The sequence below is a fragment of the Ursus arctos genome, unplaced genomic scaffold, assembly GCF_023065955.2.
Source record: "Ursus arctos isolate Adak ecotype North America unplaced genomic scaffold, UrsArc2.0 scaffold_9, whole genome shotgun sequence".
Classification (NCBI taxonomy): Eukaryota; Metazoa; Chordata; class Mammalia; order Carnivora; family Ursidae; genus Ursus; species Ursus arctos.
Genome location: NW_026623111.1, coordinates 33,497,009 through 33,515,919, shown reverse-complemented (window position 1 = coordinate 33,515,919; position 18,911 = coordinate 33,497,009). Strand labels below are relative to the sequence as shown.

The 18,911-nt window shown below is 35.6% G+C and overlaps 1 protein-coding gene across 1 annotated transcript in view; it reads right to left on the bottom strand.

The window, feature by feature from the left end:
- Positions 1–1,170: 1,170 nt before the first annotated feature.
- The window catches only part of SLC30A9 (solute carrier family 30 member 9), an 83,363-nt gene continuing 65,622 nt past the window's right edge, over positions 1,171–18,911 (bottom strand). Inside the window, exons 15-18 of the mRNA XM_026508807.4 lie at positions 17,400–17,565; positions 13,839–13,968; positions 11,672–11,785; positions 1,171–4,509 (exon numbers count right to left, since the gene is read on the bottom strand). Coding sequence (XP_026364592.1) covers positions 4,465–4,509; positions 11,672–11,785; positions 13,839–13,968; positions 17,400–17,565 — 455 coding nt within the window. The 3' untranslated portion in view covers positions 1,171–4,464. The remainder of the gene's footprint in view (positions 4,510–11,671; positions 11,786–13,838; positions 13,969–17,399; positions 17,566–18,911) is intronic.

The following is an 18,911-nucleotide window of genomic DNA, read 5'->3' as shown; positions in this document are numbered from 1 at the left end:
AGCAGAGTGACTTGCAGAGAGCCAAATTTATGTGAGTTCAAATTCAGACCCTGCCGTTTACCAGGTGCATATCCTCAGACATTATAGATCAGTATCTCAGTTCCCTCACCTGCAGAAAAAAGTAAATAATCATCTCTACTCCACTGATTCTTTGTAAGGATTAAATGGGTTAATATATGTAAGATGGTACCTGACATAAAAAACTCAAATTATCCTGTTGATAGCTATAATACCAAGAGGTATGTTTTAAGTCTATTTTTAAGCCTCTACAAGCCATTAAAGATACAGATATAATTCTGTATTTTGCTATGCAAATTCTAAACAATTGTGCTTCTGTTTTCATTTCTTTTTAAAGATTTTATTTATTTGACACAGAGAGTGAGCACAAGCAGGGGGAGCAGCAGAGGGAAAGGGAGAAGCAGGCTCCCCACTGAGCAGGGAGCTGGATGCTGGGCTCAGTCCCAGGACCCTGAGATCATGACCTGAGCCAAACGCAGATGCTTAACCAACTGAGCCACCCAGGCACCCCCGTGCTTCTATTTTCAATAAATTTTGACTTGGGGGAGGGAAATATGTGCTCTCAAAATACTAAATTACTTTAGGTAATTACTTTGGTTTAGTTTCCTGTAAAAAAGAAAATACAGTTGGAATTCCTATATTAGGATTAGTAGAGAATTCAACGTGGGCCCCAGTGCAATAAGCTGGCTCTAGGTTGCAGCTTTTAGTGTTTTTGTGTTTTGTTTTTTCTCTAAATATGCTACATAAACACATCTCAGAAGAAATAACCTAATTAACATGTTTAAATAATCTAATTTTGTCAAAATGTAATAATATATACCAATAAGGGATATAACATCTTGGGTTCGTGCTTTTACCAAACACATGATATCCTAACGGTATGTTCATAACCGTTCTCCTTATCCTGAAAACTGATTATAAAATGATTAAGAGTTGTTATATTTTGGTTTTGTAAAACCAGGAAACTTACAAACTAATCAAGCATACTTAATGAAAAATAAATTCTGTTCAAAAATACAGGCATTTTTAAGATAAAATATATCAATCTACAGTTTACAGTTTAGTTCTTATTAGTACATGAAATAAAGGAGGATTTAAGTTGACGAAACATTTATCAGGAGGAGGAAAAAACAAACAAACTAATAAGTGAACTGCTCTTACTTACAATGATATTTATTAAGGAAAAAGCATCCTGAGGGACCAGGACTATCTTAATCTGCCAGCAAAATCAGAGAGATGAAATACAATATAATAGACACAAAAATTTTCTTTTCCATAAAGCCAAAGTCTAGGGATACTAGTAAACTTAATGCAAACATAAAGGCTGCCAGACCAATCTTCTACATAATGCCTTCCAAATTTCCATTTCAGACACAGGGATGAGGGATTTAGGGGAGAGAATCTTTGAATCAACATTTTACCTTCAATTCTTTGCTTCACTGACTTCTGACAGTTTGGCAAATTGGGGGTCATCACATTTAAAAGAAATGCCAAAGCTTGACAAATGCAATCTAAGAAAGAGAGTATAAATTCTAAATGCCTGTGCAATTTTCTGTAGTTTCCAGCATTCTACCTCAAAAAGTTATCAGATTTAAAACTTAAGTCATTTCCTTTAGATGGTGTAATTTTAGCAAAAAGCATTTTCCAAATTATGGGATAATTAAGGTAACACTAAAATCATATACCCAAAATTCAAGTCTTCTGCCATTCTGTTATTCTGGGTATTTGTTATTTGGTGTGTGGGTAGGAGGATGTACGCAGAGATTAACTTTGTTTCTGAAAAAAATCTGAAAACTTCCCAGTCTAATCCTATCTCAGTTTCCTCAGTACATGTTCAGGAATCTCCCTCTTTGGCACTGGATATTACTGGCCACCAAGACGGTCCACTTAAAAATAGGTCTCCCTCATCCTCCCAACTGCCACAGTCTAAAAACTGTGCCACCTGACACAGTCTGGGGCCTACTACTTACAGCTGATTGGAGATCCATTCTCAGCCAGGGCTGAAACAAACATATTTCACCTTTGAGTTCCTGAGGTCAGCTTAGTACAAGTCAGAGTCATGGGCCCTTGACTGCTCTTTTCACTGTCCAACATTGCTTTTGCAAGTATTCTATCACAGAAGCTATTTCCCTTGAAAATATTAAGATTTATATGCTTACATGTTCAAATGCTATGCATCATCAGGTCAAGCCTTAAAGTAGATTAATTTGGAAAAACACAAAAACAAGAACCTGAACTAGATATTCTCTTATTTTTAAAAAAAAGAGGCTCAAATTCTCTGGTTTTAAAAATTCAAATTGGACTCTAGTTTCAAAGGAGAAAAAAAACAGAGCAGTGATAGCATACATTTCCTGATTCCACAGAAATACTCAAATTCTTAGATAATGCCGAACATCTTTATGTCAAATTTTGTTAAACTTTACAAAAGCAGTGCAGAACAGAAATGGAAAGAAAAGACAGTAACATAAGCCTTCTATTATTAAGAATAGGTATGACCTCAATCAAAATCAGATTAGAAAACTTTGTCAAAGAAGTACCAGGAATTGGTTTCTTTTAGGGAGTCCTTAAAAAATCTACCACTTAGAATAACTTGTACACACCAACTTTGATGTTTTTTTCTAAATGAGTTAATTACTCTCATGTAGCTATATGAAATTTTTCAGAGTAATTTTACTGGGAGGAAATTGGATATAATTTGGTACCTTCCCCATATGGCAGTGACATGGACTAACAAATGAGAAGAGGGAAGGGGAGGGAAGAAGACATTAGAAGTATAGAGTGAAGTATAATGGGTCAAAAAAGGTTTAAAAAGGGGGCGTAAAGAATTTGAAACTATAAGAAGAGAATCAAATTCTGTGTGTGTGTGTGTGTGTGTGTGTGTGTATGTAACAATTTTGTACCTTCAAAAATAAAACTGGAATGTTATTTCACTTAAAATGTACAAGATGCAAAATGCTCTGTAATGGTAAAAAAATGTACACTGATATAAATTTTCATAATTTTCCAATAAATGACATTTCTAGATAAAAAAATTACCATTACAAACCCTTTACTCAAATGTTTATTTCTTGTTTCCAGCATTACAATTTGCTGTGATTCATAAACTTCAATCTAAGTAAGTTTTTAGACGCTGACCTCATACAATTAGTTAGGTCCTTAGGTCAAACACTCACTTATCCAGCCAAGAAATCACCCAGCCACCGCTCTTGCCTGGACAACGCTCACTGCTGCCTGGACAACGCTCACTACTACCTGACCAATTTAAAGTGCATATGAGTTGTTTTGATGAATGGAGACACAGCTGTAGTTTTGCACTAAATTTTTCATTATTGAATTGTATGTTTTTTCACCATGATACCTTATGATCACTAGAAAGCTACTTACATCATGTTTTAACCATATATTATGTTAAATGCCCATTTATAACTGCAAGAAACTCACGTTACAGACACACTACTGACTATGATATTATACAAAATCATGGCCACAAGTTTCCGCATAAAGAAGAGATTTACTTCTCTTTTAAAGCAAGAAATACCCCACAGTTCAGATTTACATGAGTAGTGCCTTTTTAAATAAATTAAAAATAAAATGCTGTCCTGTCTGTAAAATTATAAATACTTCTAGTTCATTTTACAGAATGTTAAAACGCTTATAAATGCATTACCTCCTAGTAAATACACATTATGGCACCGAAGCCAGTTAAACAAAAACAAAAAAACCAGCCATCAAACTGGCCTATGGAAACATCTAGAGTTTTTTGTATCTCCTACACTGGAAAAATTAAACTAAACAAAAAAGGCTAGGGAAGAGACAGAAATTTTACAAAATGGCAACTACTATAACCTAAAAGAGTGGACTGACATGTCTCCCTTCAATTCAGTAACTAAGCCATTTCTGGAATGAACATTTATGGATAACTAGGTTAGGAGAGTGCTCCTCTTAGTACCCAGGGCAGAATTATGTAGAAATAGTTTCCACATTCTACAAGGAAAAAAACAGAGTGACTGTTCAAAAACCAAGATTTAGCCAGAATGTTCAAGATTGGCAGGTGTTGATGGAGTGAAATCTTCAGTGGTCACAAAATTAAAAATCATAGTCCTATGGATGCTGCTTATTTTTACCGATGTGAAGAAAGGAAACATGATTGCAAGGTACAATACACACTGACAGGGTAACATGAAAAATTATGAACAATTTAAATAACTAAAATGTTCCCTACTGAAACATAAAGACGTGATTTCCAAATTGATTCAACTTGTAATATGTCTCTTAGAAGTATGAAGTAGTATTAGGTCTATAGACTGCTGAATTGCCCTTCACACTGAATATTTCCTCCATCTTAAAAAAACAGCTTCTGAATGGCATGGACTCCTTTGGTGTGGGAGAGCAGGCTCGCCAGACTTGTTTCCAAGGCTTCCTCCAAGGTGATTCACCCCATCAAATCTATAATATCTCCAAATCTACATGTCGAACTTCAGGATTTCGTTTCTGGAAGGAAAAATCACCGCCACATTATTCATTGCAAGACAGAATTTTGTTTCCTTTTATTCCTTTAGATCACTAAAGCCACGGAAAACATATGGTCAAACAATTTCATGGTAGCATGTTAGCAAGATAAAAATCAACAGAGGAATATTACACACTATGAACAGCATGGTAAGCAGCCCCACCTCCCTGAGTTTGTTCATATGTTCGTTAATACAATAATGTATTAAGAATCTCATATGTGCCAAACATTGCAAAGCTTTTGGAAATATACGCATTTGGGGTAAAAAGAAAATCACTGGAAGACAAGAATAAGCAGAAGAAATAAACTGATATTCACTTGTTTCATATATGTTAGCAACAACACATATAGTTTTGGGCCAGGCACTGTGCTAGAAAGTGGAGCTAGGATTATTAAATAAGTCTGTTCCTGACCTTGAGGGACTCAGTTTAGCTAGGGAGCCAAGTATATCAATACCCATCTATGAGTTATAGCATTAGAGCTAATAATAATAAGAGTTAACATTTAAGGAGCAGTTACTCTTGTGTCAAGTACTGTGCTAAGTAAGGGGTTTCACGTGCATGTGTATGTTTTAAAATCCTCGAATAACTCAATCATTTCCATTTTACATATGGGAAAACTGAAGTCTGAAGAAATTAACTAGCCTGCCCAAAGTTTCGTAGCTAGAAGTGATGAAGCCAGGATAAATTCCAGACCCCAAGCTCCTGACCATTACGATGTACTATAATGCTAACTCTGGGAACAAAAATGTCAGATCTATTACTTTAACTCATGAGATCCAGCAAGACTTCACTAAGGATATATTATCTAAACAAGTCTTGAAAGTAGTGAGTTTTCCAGAGAGATGATGAAGAGGACGTAGACAGAAGAAAAAGCATGAGCAAAGTCAGGGAGCTCGAGAAGTATGTACTGGCAGTACTGTGTAGTTAGCCACAGAAGCTGCAAAAAGGGCAGGATTAGTGAGGAGGCTGGAAAGGCAGGCAGAAACCAAGTTGTTGAAAAATTTTAAATGTTAATGTTTAGTGCCTAAAAAGAGATCATGTGCATAGTAGAAACTGAATAAATATTGTTAAATAGAAATGAAAATAAGTGGTGCTCAACTTATAATTTTCATTCATTTGTTCAATACTCATTTTTTAAAAAAGATTTATTTATTTGAGAGAGAGAGCGAGCGAGCACAGGGAGAAGGAGAGAGAATCTCAAGCAGATCCCACGACCCTGAGATCATGATCTAAGCCACCAAGAGTCAGATGCCCAACTGACTATGCCACCTAGGCGTCCCTCAACAAATACTTATGATTTATTATGTTCCAGGCACTATCCAACTCAAACACTTCACATACCACAAATTTATTCCAAAACTCACTATGGAGAGATAAAAAGCACACTGTGCAATTTATTTTGCAATGCTGCAGACTCAAGAAAATGCTATAGGAGCATGCAATTCGAGAAGTCAAAGACAGACTAAAGAGCAGAACATTTAACTGGAATACTACTTATTAGGAATTTACAAATACTATGGCATCTTCCCACTGCATTAATTCCCAACACAATTATTGCCTCCCAAACACAAAAAACTTCATAGAGGGATAGAAGGGTCTATCCACAGACTGAAATATAGAGATAGAACAAAAAAAATTTTAATTAGCAGTTCAAAGAACTTCAAAGTAATGGGGCGCCTGGGTGGCACAGCGGTTAAGCGTCTGCCTTCGGCTCAGGGCGTGATCCCGGCGTTGTGGGATCAAGCCCCACGTCAGGCTCCTCCGCTATGAGCCTGCTTCTTCCTCTCCCACTCCCCCTGCTTGTGTTCCCTCTCTCGCTGGCTGTCTCTATCTCTGTCTAATAAATAAATAAAATCTTTAAAAAAAAAAAAACTTCAAAGTAAGAACAAAATATATTTCACATTTATAATATGGGACTTTATAAATTAGCTTCTATTATTTTTCATGTTTTTACACAGAACTATCCAAGCTATAGATTTTATGCCAAAAATACCATCTATTCTAATAATTAGATCAATGGCATTACTCAACAGAGATGGCTATACAGCTAAATTTTATCACTGAGTGTGATCTTTCAAAATAATTCAATAATTATTAAATTTAAACTTAGAGGGCAAACATTTTTAGATACTAAAAAGAAAGGAATATGCTAAAGTTGTAGTTTTCAAAAGAAAATCAGCTGATTTTCATAACAAGAAACAAGAATTACATTCATGCACTCTCTTGGTTTGACTCAACTATGAAGAACTTTAAGATAAATTATATCTTATGAACTTAGAGAGGCTTTTAAACTGAAATTATGGGTTAAACTTTGTTTCTTGGTTTGAAAGACTTATAATTCAAAAACACGTATGAATTAGTTCAGTCTACTGAAGATTTAATAGCTTCTAATCAAAGCACAAAGTTAGCTAAATAAAAACAATAAATTTATCTGATTATGATGAGAGTAAATATAAGAATAACCGATTTGTTAACTTAGATCTGGCTTCTGACTTACTGTTTCTACTGAAGAGTAAAGCTAAAATAAAGATTTAGTCTAAAAGTCCATTATTTTATCCATGTCAGGGAAATAAAAACAAATAGAATGGAAAATCAAAGTTTATTTATTCTCATGTCACCCTGCACAAAAACAATCATCTTGCATTATATTTAGAACAGTGATTTTTCAAAGTGTGGTCAAAAGATCCTGAAACCTTTTCTTCCTTTTCTTTCAAGATATTGACTGATTGATTGACTGATTGAGAGAGTGAGCACGGGAGCGCGCACTCATGTGCGCGCACATGTGAGAACATGCACGAGCAGGGGGAGGGGCAAAGGGAGAGGGAGAAAGAATCTCAGGCAGACTCCGTGCGGAGTGCAGAGCCTGGATGCTGATGCGGATGCCAGGCTCAATCTCACCACCCTGAGCAGAAATCACGAGTTGGTCGCTTAACCAACTGAGCCACCCAGGCTCCCCCTGAAACCTTTTCAAGGGATAGTCCAAGGTCAAAACTATTTTCATACTAACACTGATGTTATTTGCCTTTACTAGTAATGCTGCTATTTCCTCTGATGACATACAAAAGCAATGCTAGATAAAAATAATGGCATCTTTGTACAATTCAAGGTAACTGACACCAAACTGTACTCATAGTCACTGTGTTCCTTTATTGTCAGACACATAATTTTTTTTTAAAAGCCTGGGGCGCCTGGGTGGCACAGCTGTTAAGCATCTGCCTTCGGCTCAGGGCGTGATCCCGGCGTTATGGGATCGAGCCCCACATCAGGCTCCTCTGCTATGAGCCTGCTTCTTCCTCTCCCACTCCCCCTGCTTGTGTTCCCTCTCTCGCGGGCTGTCTCTCTGTCGAATAAATAAATAAAATCTTTAAAAATAAATAAATAAATAAATAAATAAAAAGCCAGTTTCACTTTAAAATGTCCTTCATGATCAGGGTGCCTGGGCAGCTCAGTTGGTTAAGCATCCGAGTCTTGATTTTGGCTCAGGTCATGATCTCAGGGTCCTAGTTGGGCTCCCCACTCAGCACTCAGTGCAGAGTCTGCTTGGGATTCTCTGCCCACCTCCCTCTGCCCCTCCCCCCACTCACGCTCTCTTTCTAAAATAGATCTAAAAAACAAAATGTCCTTAATGAAAAAATAAATAAAATAAAATGTCCTTAATGGAGTAGTGAAAACATCAGTTTATTAAACCTCAATCCTTGAGTACATTTTTTTTTAAAGATTTTATTTATTTATTTGACAGAGAGAGAGAGAGCCAGCGAGAGGGGGAACACATGCAGGGGGAGTGGGAGAGGAAGAAGCAGGCTCCCAGCAGAGCAGGGAGCCCGATGGGGGCTCGATCCCAGGACCCTGGGATCACGCCCTGAGCTAAAGGCAGACACTTAATGACCGAGCCACCCAGGCATCCCCTTCAGTACATTTTTTTAAATAGTGTGTGAAAGTGCACCTGGGTGGCTCAGTTGGTTGAGCCACCAACTTGGCTTCAGCTTGGGTGGTGAGGCTCAGGTGGTGATTTCGGGATCCAGGAATCTGCCTTCCACAGGCTCTGCACTCAGCAGAGTCTGAGAGTCTTCCCCTTCTGCTCCTCCCCCACTTGCACTCACGCATGCACACTCTCTCTCAAATAAATAAATACAATCTTCAAAAAATAAATAAAATATTCTGTGACAAAGTGGGAAATATTTCCAAAGCCCTTCTGAAGTCTGATGTCACAAGGAAAAACACCTCTGAGATTGTTTGAATTATGGGTTGAATCTGACACTTTTTTATCTAAACACCATTTAGGGCTCCTGGCTGGCTCAGTTGGTTGAGCATATGGACTCTTGATTTCAGGGTTTGTGAGTTCAAGCCCTACACTGAACACGGAGCCTACTTTAAAAAAAAAAAAAAAAAAAAAAAAAAAGGTGAGCTTATCTAAACCCCAGTTTTACTTGAAAGAAAAACTAACAAACTATGGTTATTCAAATTTGGGCATTTGGCAGGGATCTTTTTTCTTTTTTTAAGATTTTATTTATTTATTTGACAGAGAGAGAGAGAGAGAGTGCGAGCACAAGCAGGGGTAGTGGCAGGCAGAAGGAGAGGGAGAAGCAAGCTTCCCACAGAGCAGGGGGAGCCCGGTGTGGAACCTGATCCCAGGACCAAGGATCATGACCTGAGCCGAAAGCAGTCACTTAACCAACTGAGCCACCCAGGCACCTGGGCAGGGATCTTTTTAAAAAATGAACAAAATAAATCTGTTACTTCAAGGAAAACAACAATATTTGTTGCTAATGCTAAAATGCAAGGTTTCAAATGAAAATCAGAATGCTGAAAAACTTGTATCTACCACCATGACCCCGACAGCTTCCGAATACTTAGAAATGTATCATCATTTGAAAGATATGCATAAATTCAGGGAATTAGTATTTTCCAAATGGCCAATTCATAACATTCCAGAATCATGCATGAGTTAAAAGATCCATTCAAAGTACAAAGATAGACCAATGGATTTTCAAGTAACAGTGTATAGCAGAAAATTAATCATACCTAGAGAGAGGTCTGGCCTTGGCCCTTGGCTATGGGAGGTGATCTCTAGGCACTTGGAATGTCCTGATTGATAATTTGTCTTTATCTTTGGCCACACAGTAGCTGCTGTATATCCACAAGGGACTGGGGACTAAAAGTGTGGTCTTTTCCTTGGAGTGGCTGCATATGAAAGGTTGGCCACTCAAGCAGTCAACTACGGAGCCCCAATAAAATCTCTGCACATCACTGCCAGAAAATAACAGTGTCTTTGACTCCATGGGAAGGGAACAACTGAAACTCTGTGTTTGGGACTCTGTCCTATGCACCTCCTTCCCTTGGCTAGTTTTAATCTGTATCCTTTCATTATAATAAATCATAACCATGAGTATAAAAGCATTCAGTGGAGGGGCGCCTGGGTGGAGCAGTCAGTTAAGCTCCTGACTCTTGGTTTCAGCTCAGGTCATGACCTGAGGGTCTTGAGATCAAGCCTCAAATTGGGCTCCACACTTAGTGTAGAGTCGGCTTGGGATTCTCTCTCCCTCTCCCACTCGTGCTCTTTCTTTCCCTCTCTAAAATAAATAATCTTTTAAAGATAAATAAGTAAGAGCATTCAGTGAGTTTTGTGAGTCCTTTTTGTGAATTATCAAACCTGAGGGTGATATGAGGAACCCCTTGAAATTTGCAATTGGTGTCAGAAATGAGGGGTGACCTTGTGGACTGTGCCCCTAACTTCACAAACAGTTTATGAAAAATTCTCTGATATAGTTTCAGATTCCACATTGCAACAAAGCTTTAAGAGGCTACAGCTGTCAGGTACTGGTGTAATATCCAAAAAGAACATCATAATTATCTGAAAATGCTATAAGAATACTTTTAAATACTTCCTCCCTTTTCCCTTTTCTTCATATCCTTCAACCAAAACAATATATGTCAACAGGATGAATGCAGAAGCAGATACGGGAATCTAGCTGTCTTAGATTTTTGCAAAAATGTGAAACAATACCACTCTTTTCACTGTTTTTTTCATTTTGGAAAATATAGTTACTTTTCATTAAAATGTTATTTATATTAACATGTAATAGTTTATTGTTATAGCTTTTTAAATGAGTATTTTTTGAACTCTCAGTTTTAATATATAATTTAGTAAATATTAATAAATATTAATTCAAATAAATAAAAGCTCTTTGGCTCCTGAATAATTTTTAAGAATATAAAGAACCGGGGATGTACTGTATGGTGACTAAGATAATATAATAAAAAATCATTAAAAAAAAAAAGAAGAAGAATATAAAGAATCTTAAAATGAAAATATTTGAGAACTGCTCATCTACAAACTTGAAAATCATGTTGTGAACTATAGTATTAACATAAACATAATAATATTATTTGAAGTGCTTCTATTACTCTGGCACCTAGAGTCTGAAAGAAAAAATAGTAGTGACAGAAATGTCTCCCTGAAATTTTTATTTCCCTTCAATTTTTAACAAAACTAAAGAATGGTCAATATCAGCTGAAGAAAATGCATTGCCTTCAAGAAGCTATGTATGTTAAAGATCATTTAAGTTTTATTTACTGCGATAACCTGAACTCAAGAGTCAATAAATGACAATTTGAGAAGACTGAGATTTTTTAAAATAATCTTATCAAGTAATATTTCAGTAAAAAACCAACAGGTTGTAATGATCCCCAACTGAACAGAAGCAAAAAGAAAATATAAAATGATGACGGAGTAAAAGGAAGATGTGTGTATGTTCAAGGTCACAGTCTGTTTTTCAAACTTTTGAAGAGAATCTACTTTCCCTTTCACCTTTCTCTAGAAACTTTCAAAATGCTTTTTACTTCAAAACAAACAAAAAACCTTTAGCTACTTTAGAAACTAAGCAAGCACTATAGGATAGTGGTTGAAAGCACAGTATTTTGAATTGACCAACGAAGGTTCGAATCCCAATCTCCTGCTTCCTTGAGTAAATTACCCAACTTCTCTAACCCAATGATTTTTCTCATTCACAATTACTAGTCATACACCATGAGGTTACTGAGAAGATAAACGTATACACGTGATACAATCCGCATAGTGTTCTGACACAGAGTAAGTACTTCAGAAATAGTCGGCATTATGCTTATTATGAATACATCTTACTTTCAGTTCTTTCTCCAGTCTATCTACTTCAGCTCCTAAAGTATCAATAATATTTTCTCCATGTTTAAGCATAAAGGTCTCTAGTTCTTCAGGAGTTTTCACTTCTTGAATTTCCTACAAAGAAAGCAATAGCAAGAAAACAAAATAACTTTTTAAAAAATCGTAGTAGTACACTGATGATTTCTTTAAAAAATTATAACAAACACCATTAAGTTTAATGAAAAACTTTCATGCTAAAGGTGATGGATCACCTAGTTCTAAAAAAAATTTAATTCAACAAAAAATTAAGTATAATATTTCACGGAGATAGCATTACTAAATCAGTGGGAAAAGAACAGACTATTCAATAAACAGTGTCAGGGCAATTATTTTTCTACAGGAAAAAAAGATTTAACCCCTACCTTAAATCATTAAAGAAAAAAATAATTCTAAGTGAATTTAAGAACTAAGGGCAGAAAACAAACTACAAAACATTTAGAATAAAAAATATCTTTATGATACCGGAATAAGGAAGTATTTCTCAAGCAAGATAATAAAAAGCCTGGAGAAAAAGATTATAAATTGGGCATAAAGTTAAAAAACACATTAAACCTTCTGTACAATAACAAAGTGAAATGGTAAATCACAAACTAGTAAAAGATATTTGCATATACACAACTGAGGAAGGATTAGTGTCCAGCACACTAAAAATAAAATGTTTATTAATTTGTCAGAATAACAGAAATTAACTAAATAAGCAAGCAGTAGAGGAAGTCCCAATAGTCAATAAATTTCAATGCTTACTAACCTCACTACTACTACCGGGGGGAATAGAAATTATAATTAAATATAAATTGTAATTTTCACATCTATCATAATGACAAAAATTCAAAACTGTCAATACAATACCATCTAGTAAGAATGTGAAGCAACAGAAACTTTGATGTACTGACGGTGGATGTTAAATTGACACACTTTGGAGAACAATTTGCCAATACCTAGGGAAGTTGAAGGTAAGTTTGTTTTGTTTTGTTTTGAAGTAGGCTCCACACCCAGCGTGGAGCCCAACACAGAGCCTGAACTCACGACCCACGACCCCTGAGATGAAGACCTGAGCCAAAATCAAGAGGTGGACACTCACCCCAAAATCAAGAGGTGGACACTCACCCGACTGAGCCACCCAGGAGCCCCAAGTTTACTCAATAGCCCAACTATTTTAAATCTAGCTGTATAGTGCCCTAAAGAAATTCTTACACATTTGAACAAGAAAACACATGAGAATGCCATTGTGGACATAAATGTCCATCAAATGGAGACTGGATAAATAAGTTGCAGTATATTCATAGGAGAATATTATATAGCAATTAAATTAATTAGAAGTGTATGTGTGTTTACACATATATATTAATATGAAGGAATCTCAAAATCATGCTGTTAAGCTAACTATAGAGGAAATCAGATGGTATGATACCATTTGTATCAATTTTGAAATATCCAAAAATGCTACACTATATACTGTGCTAAGAAAAATCTGTTGAAAAGTATAAAAACTAAATGGAAATGACAGTACTAAATTCAAAACAATTTTTAGTTCTAGGGATGAAGGAAGAAGAATGGGATCTAGAAGGAGAAAACAAGGGCTTCACCCATTTTTGTAACAATTTATTTCTCTTTTTAAGATCCTAAGCAAATACAGTAAAATGTAAAGATCTGACAAAGGCAAGTGGTAACCTTTGCACTGTTCGTTACTTATCCTCTAAGTTCTCTTTTAAATGTAATTCTTAATATAAAAGCATGGGTTGTAGAATCACAGAGATCTAAATTCACATCTGACTCCATATTGTGGCTCTGCAATTTTAGACAAGTTATTTAATCCTTCTGTGTCTTAATCTGCCTACGTATAAAACTGAAAATATTATTTCTTTACCTCACAGCGCTTTTGAGACTGTATCAGAGAACAAATATAAAACGCCTAGCATGTGACAAGCACCTGAACAGTAGTTTGCTCTGCTGCTGTCTCCCCCAACCCACTCTGCAGCAAATAAAATGGTCTCTGTCAAGTTTTGGAACCCTAGGAAGTTGAAAGCTGAAGTGATTTTAAGATCTGTGAAAGTTTCATTTTATTTACTGAAAAAGTAATTTCTCTAACATTTGACTATATAAGAAAACAGCAAATACATAAACTTACCTGTAGCATTTGGTCAAAATCTTGTTTTTCCAAATATGATCTTGTAACAACTCGTCCATCAAAATCTACTTCTGCCTTAAATCTTACTTTCCCTAATCCCAGATCTGTGGCTTTAACATCATGAATTGCCCTGCAATCAATAACAATGCATACAAATTTATACGCACACATACACATTTTAATGGCACAAAATACAGAATTTTTGTTTTTTTCCATCAGTGAGGAAAATGGACCAAGATGGCCTTCAGAGTGTTCACCATTAAGTGCCACCTATACATTTCCAAACAAATGTCCATTTAGCTATTTTTGCATAATGCCACACAAAGATGCAAACTTAATAAATATTATTTTATGGTTTGTATATTCATGAATTATACAGTTTGTGGATTAAAAAATCAACTCTAGGGGCACCTGGGTGGCACAGCGGTTAGGCGTCTGCCTTCGGCTCAGGGCGTGATCCCGGCGTTGTGGGATCGAGCCCCACATCAGGCTCCTCTGCTATGAGCCTGCTTCTTCCTCTCCCACTCCCCCTGCTTGTGTTCCCTCTCTCGCTGGCTGTCTCTATGTCTGTCGAATAAATAAATAAAATCTTCAAAAAAAAAAAAAATCAACTCTAAATTGCTTTTCTACAATGTTGTCATTCTGTCTCATAATCCTTTTTTTAAAAGCTTCTTTAAAAATCTTCATACAGTTGTGAAATACTCTATTGGAATGAGGTTAATAATAACTACCTAAGGGGATTTGATATGGGAAATAATGAGCCAACACATACATACAATGTTTAATATGGTAGCAACTACACGGCAGGCATTTAATGAATAGAATTCAGAAAGTAGTTAAGTTGGCATCTTTACTTTACAGACTATAAAACAGTCCCAGAGGGACCTAGGTGACTTGCCTAAGGTAATTCAGCGAGTCAACAGCAGAGGCAGGACTCACCTCCAATCTTCAGACACCAGTGGTCTCTCCATTATACCATTCTGCCTCCCAGAAAAGGAAGATGTTCTAGTGTTATAACTGCTTTTCATCCCTTCTGCCCTAACCCTCAGGAATCAATCTTCCTTAGAAAACTGCTGAGAAATTCTTTTCCTTCTATGATAACCACTATTAACACCTTTTCTTTATGGGATATATAAAATAAAAAACACTCCGAATCTTGGGGATATAGAGAGCTTTAGGAAAACAAGCCTAAATGAGACTCCAAATACTCAAAACATTTGACCCTAATTTCTGAGTGATCCTGAGCAAGTTACCAAATACTGAGTCTAAAATTCTTTAGCCATAGAAATAAGCATATTCATCAACTAAGATAAAAATAAGAATGATTTAATATTTATAAAGTTATATATGACTAAAATGACACAAAACTTGTCCAGATTGGCAAGAAGCTATATAATTTTTTCATTTTAAAAAAGCATATCTACCTCAGTCCTAACAAAATATTATAAATTTCATTATTTGACTAATACAGTGAAAGTAATGCTTAGAGGGAAATTTGTAACTGTAAAAGCCTATATTTTTAAAGATAGATATCAAATGAAAAACAAACTACCGTCTTAAGACATTGGAAAGAAGAGCAAACTAAACCCAAGCGGAAGAAAGGAAATAATATAGATCAGAAGAGAAATTCATGAAATACAGAAAACAACGGAAAATCAAACTAAAACCTGGCTTTTTGAAAAGATCAACAGAACTGACAAATCTTTAGCTAGACTGGCCAAGAAAAAAAGGAAGACTCAGATTATTAGTAGGTCAGAAATGAAAGAGGAGACATTACTACCAACCCTAAAGAAATAAAAAGGATTACAAAGGAAAATTATGAATGGTTGTATGCCAACAAATTAGATAACTTAGAACTAATGCACAAATTCCTAGAAAGACACAAACTACTGAAACTGACTTGAGAAGAAACAGACAATCTGAACGGACCTGTTAACAAGTAAACAGGTAGAGTAAGTAATCAAAAAACTACCCACATAGAAAAGCCCATGCCCAGATGGCATCACTGGTGAATTCTACCAAACATTAAAAGAAGAAATAATACCAACTCTTCATAAACTTTTCTAAAAAACAGAGAGGAAAGAACACTTCCCAACTCATTCTATAATGTATTACCTTGATACCAAAATCAGACAAAGATATTACAAGGAAAAGGATATTTCCTTTTACTGAGGAAGTCCTAAGCCTAATACTGATTCTAAGAATACTCAAGTGCTAAGCCTAATACTGATTCTAAGAATACTCAATTTCTAATCTAGATCTAGCTAGGTAACTACTTTTCCAGATTAAAAATGCAGGGCTTAGAATATAAATCTAGTAATAATTTACTCATTTGTTTTACTGATTCAGATATACAGGTCGTTCTTGAAAGATTAAACTTAAAGATTCTGGTTATAAGGGGAATCTGGGTGGCTCAAGTCTATTAAGTGTCCGACTCTCGATTTTGGTTCAAGTCATGATCTCAGGGCTGTGGGATCAAGTCCCGTGTTGGGCTCTATGCTCAGTGGGGAGTCTGCTTGAGATTCTTTCCCTCTGCACCTCCCCAATTTGTGTTTTCTCTCTCAAATAATCTTAAAAAAAAAAAAAAAAGATCTGGTTATAACACAGAAGAAAAATACACTCTTTTAAAGTTTAACGTATGTATGTAGCTAGCAGAAAATTGTGATTTTAAAGGTTTATTCCTCCCATATTACTCTGAAACTTGAATTTCACTAACAAGTACTAATTAGAACACTGTTATCTCTTCTGATTATCTCTTAAGTCTTCAGTTCTTTTTTTTTTTTTTTTTTTGAGAGAGAGAGAGAGAGAGAGAGAGCACAGAGGGAGAGTAAGAGGGAGAAGTAGACTCCCCGCCAAGCGGAGAGCCCAACATGGGGCTCGATCCCAGGACCCTGATATCATGACCTAAGCTGAAAGCAGATGCTTAACCACCTGAGCCACCCAGGTGCTCCACTCTTCATTTTTTTTTTCTTTTAAGTAAACTCTACCCCTGACGTGGGGCTTGACCTCATGACTCTGAGATCAAGAGTTGCATGCTCTACTGACTAAGCCAGCAAGGTGCCCCTTCAGTTCTTCACTTTTATATCATTTAAAAGATAAAGATTATAAGGAAAAACTTTTAAAATTATCTAAAACAAGAAGTCTATTTTCAAAAGGAGTATAAATTATATTCAATTTGGTAACCACTTCCCCACTGAATAGAAATCTTCTTAAATTTAACATAGCAATTTGTAATTATAGTACAAATATAAGGCAAAAATAAATATGAAGGTTCCACATAAGTGGTTCTACATTATGGAGATAACCACTTGCAAACTTCTGTTCCCATTACATCATCTAACTGTTCCTTATTCTAAAAATTAAAGATATACAGAATTTAAAAGAAAACAGGGAGTTTCCTAAATGCTTTCACTTTTTTTCTTGTAAGGTTGCACAAAGTCCTAGATTAAAAGGCTAAAGCCTAGGGAACCACACACTCTTCTGGAAGTATTTACAAACCAAGCATTTCTATTTCTTAATATATTTTTGTAAACCTTAGCAGCATCACCAGAATAAGCTGACCTTACTGATGGGTCGTTCTCCAGGAGTTCAGTAAGCCGTTGTACTTGCTCTGGCTGGATGGATCGCCCTAAGAGTGCTTCTGTGTTAGTGTAGATGAGGAATGCTGAGACCATGCCTAATAACGTGCCCACACCCAAAGAACCTAGGCTGTCATACAGTGGATTACCTAAATAAAGCACAGAAGAAGTCAGTAAATTAACATTTTCTATTATTTCAATCAGCTTTAGTAAGTAAAGAACCAAAATTAGCAAAACAAAGGACCTGAAATTCATTCCTAATTCCTTTAATGACTTTCTCCTAGTAAGCTGACCATACTACAAAATGGGGTTGCTACAGTATGCTTCATATGACATAGGAGTATTATGTCGTTTAATTATTTAAGATCTATTTCTTGCATATGGTCATTATATGACTGAGGGTTCAGAGCATTTTGGATTAGAGACATCATATACATACTAATAATATAATAAAATCCATTTCTTTTTGATATATCAGTAGCACTTTTCCTGTCCCATGCTGACAACACCACGAATTCAACAGCTGAAAAAAATAACCACTTTTTGTCTCTTCTTATCAAGGTTCTGTGAGAGAATTAAGCCATACAAAAAATGATATGGATCACTCTTCTCATTCAACCAAGGATGATGCATAGCTCGTACCATAGTAGATACAAAGGGGAGGAGTTAATTCATTGCATGTTACAGGTACGTTAGAGCAGTGGTTCTCAAAGTACAGTTCCTTAACCAGGAGCATCAGCATCGCTTGAGAACTTGGTAAAAATGCAAGTTCTCAGGCCTCACCTAAGATTTTCTGAATCAGAAAGTCTGGAGTTGGGACCAGCATTCTTTGTCTTCCTAAGCCCTCCAGGTGATTCTGATTCTAAAGTTTGCCTTTGGTTGTTAGGTATTAATTCTCTCCCAGAACCACTGAGAAGAGTTGATTTATTATCTACGAATGTGTAGGTTAATATTTATAAAATAGACATCAACAAATATATTTTAAATTTTTATAATAAATTTTACACACAAGGCTTTTATAATTAATTTTTTTATCCCAACGATCAAATGTCAATGTTAAATTTAACTCTCTTAATGCTTGTAAAACATTCATTTTACTAAAAAAAAAAAAAAAAGTCAATTTACATACTAATTTTACTAACATTTAGTCAGAATATAACACTAAAAAAGTAAAATGACTAATCTGTACCAAAGTATTAAAAATGACCCATTTGTATGTACTATATGTTGGCTAACTGAACATAATGATAATCATTTTTAAAAAAAGATTCATTTGTAAAATATAAGGCACTAGGAGGTTTGTAATTACAGAGTTCAAAATCAAATACTGTTCTTTAAAGATCCAAATTTGCCTAATTGTTACTTAAAAATATACATGTATAAATAATCCTACAGAAAACACAGAAATATTAGTTGCAAAATATTTCTTGGCATGTTATTTAATTTAAATGAATTAATTTAGCTAATTAAATAAAACAATGTGAAACTCTCAAAA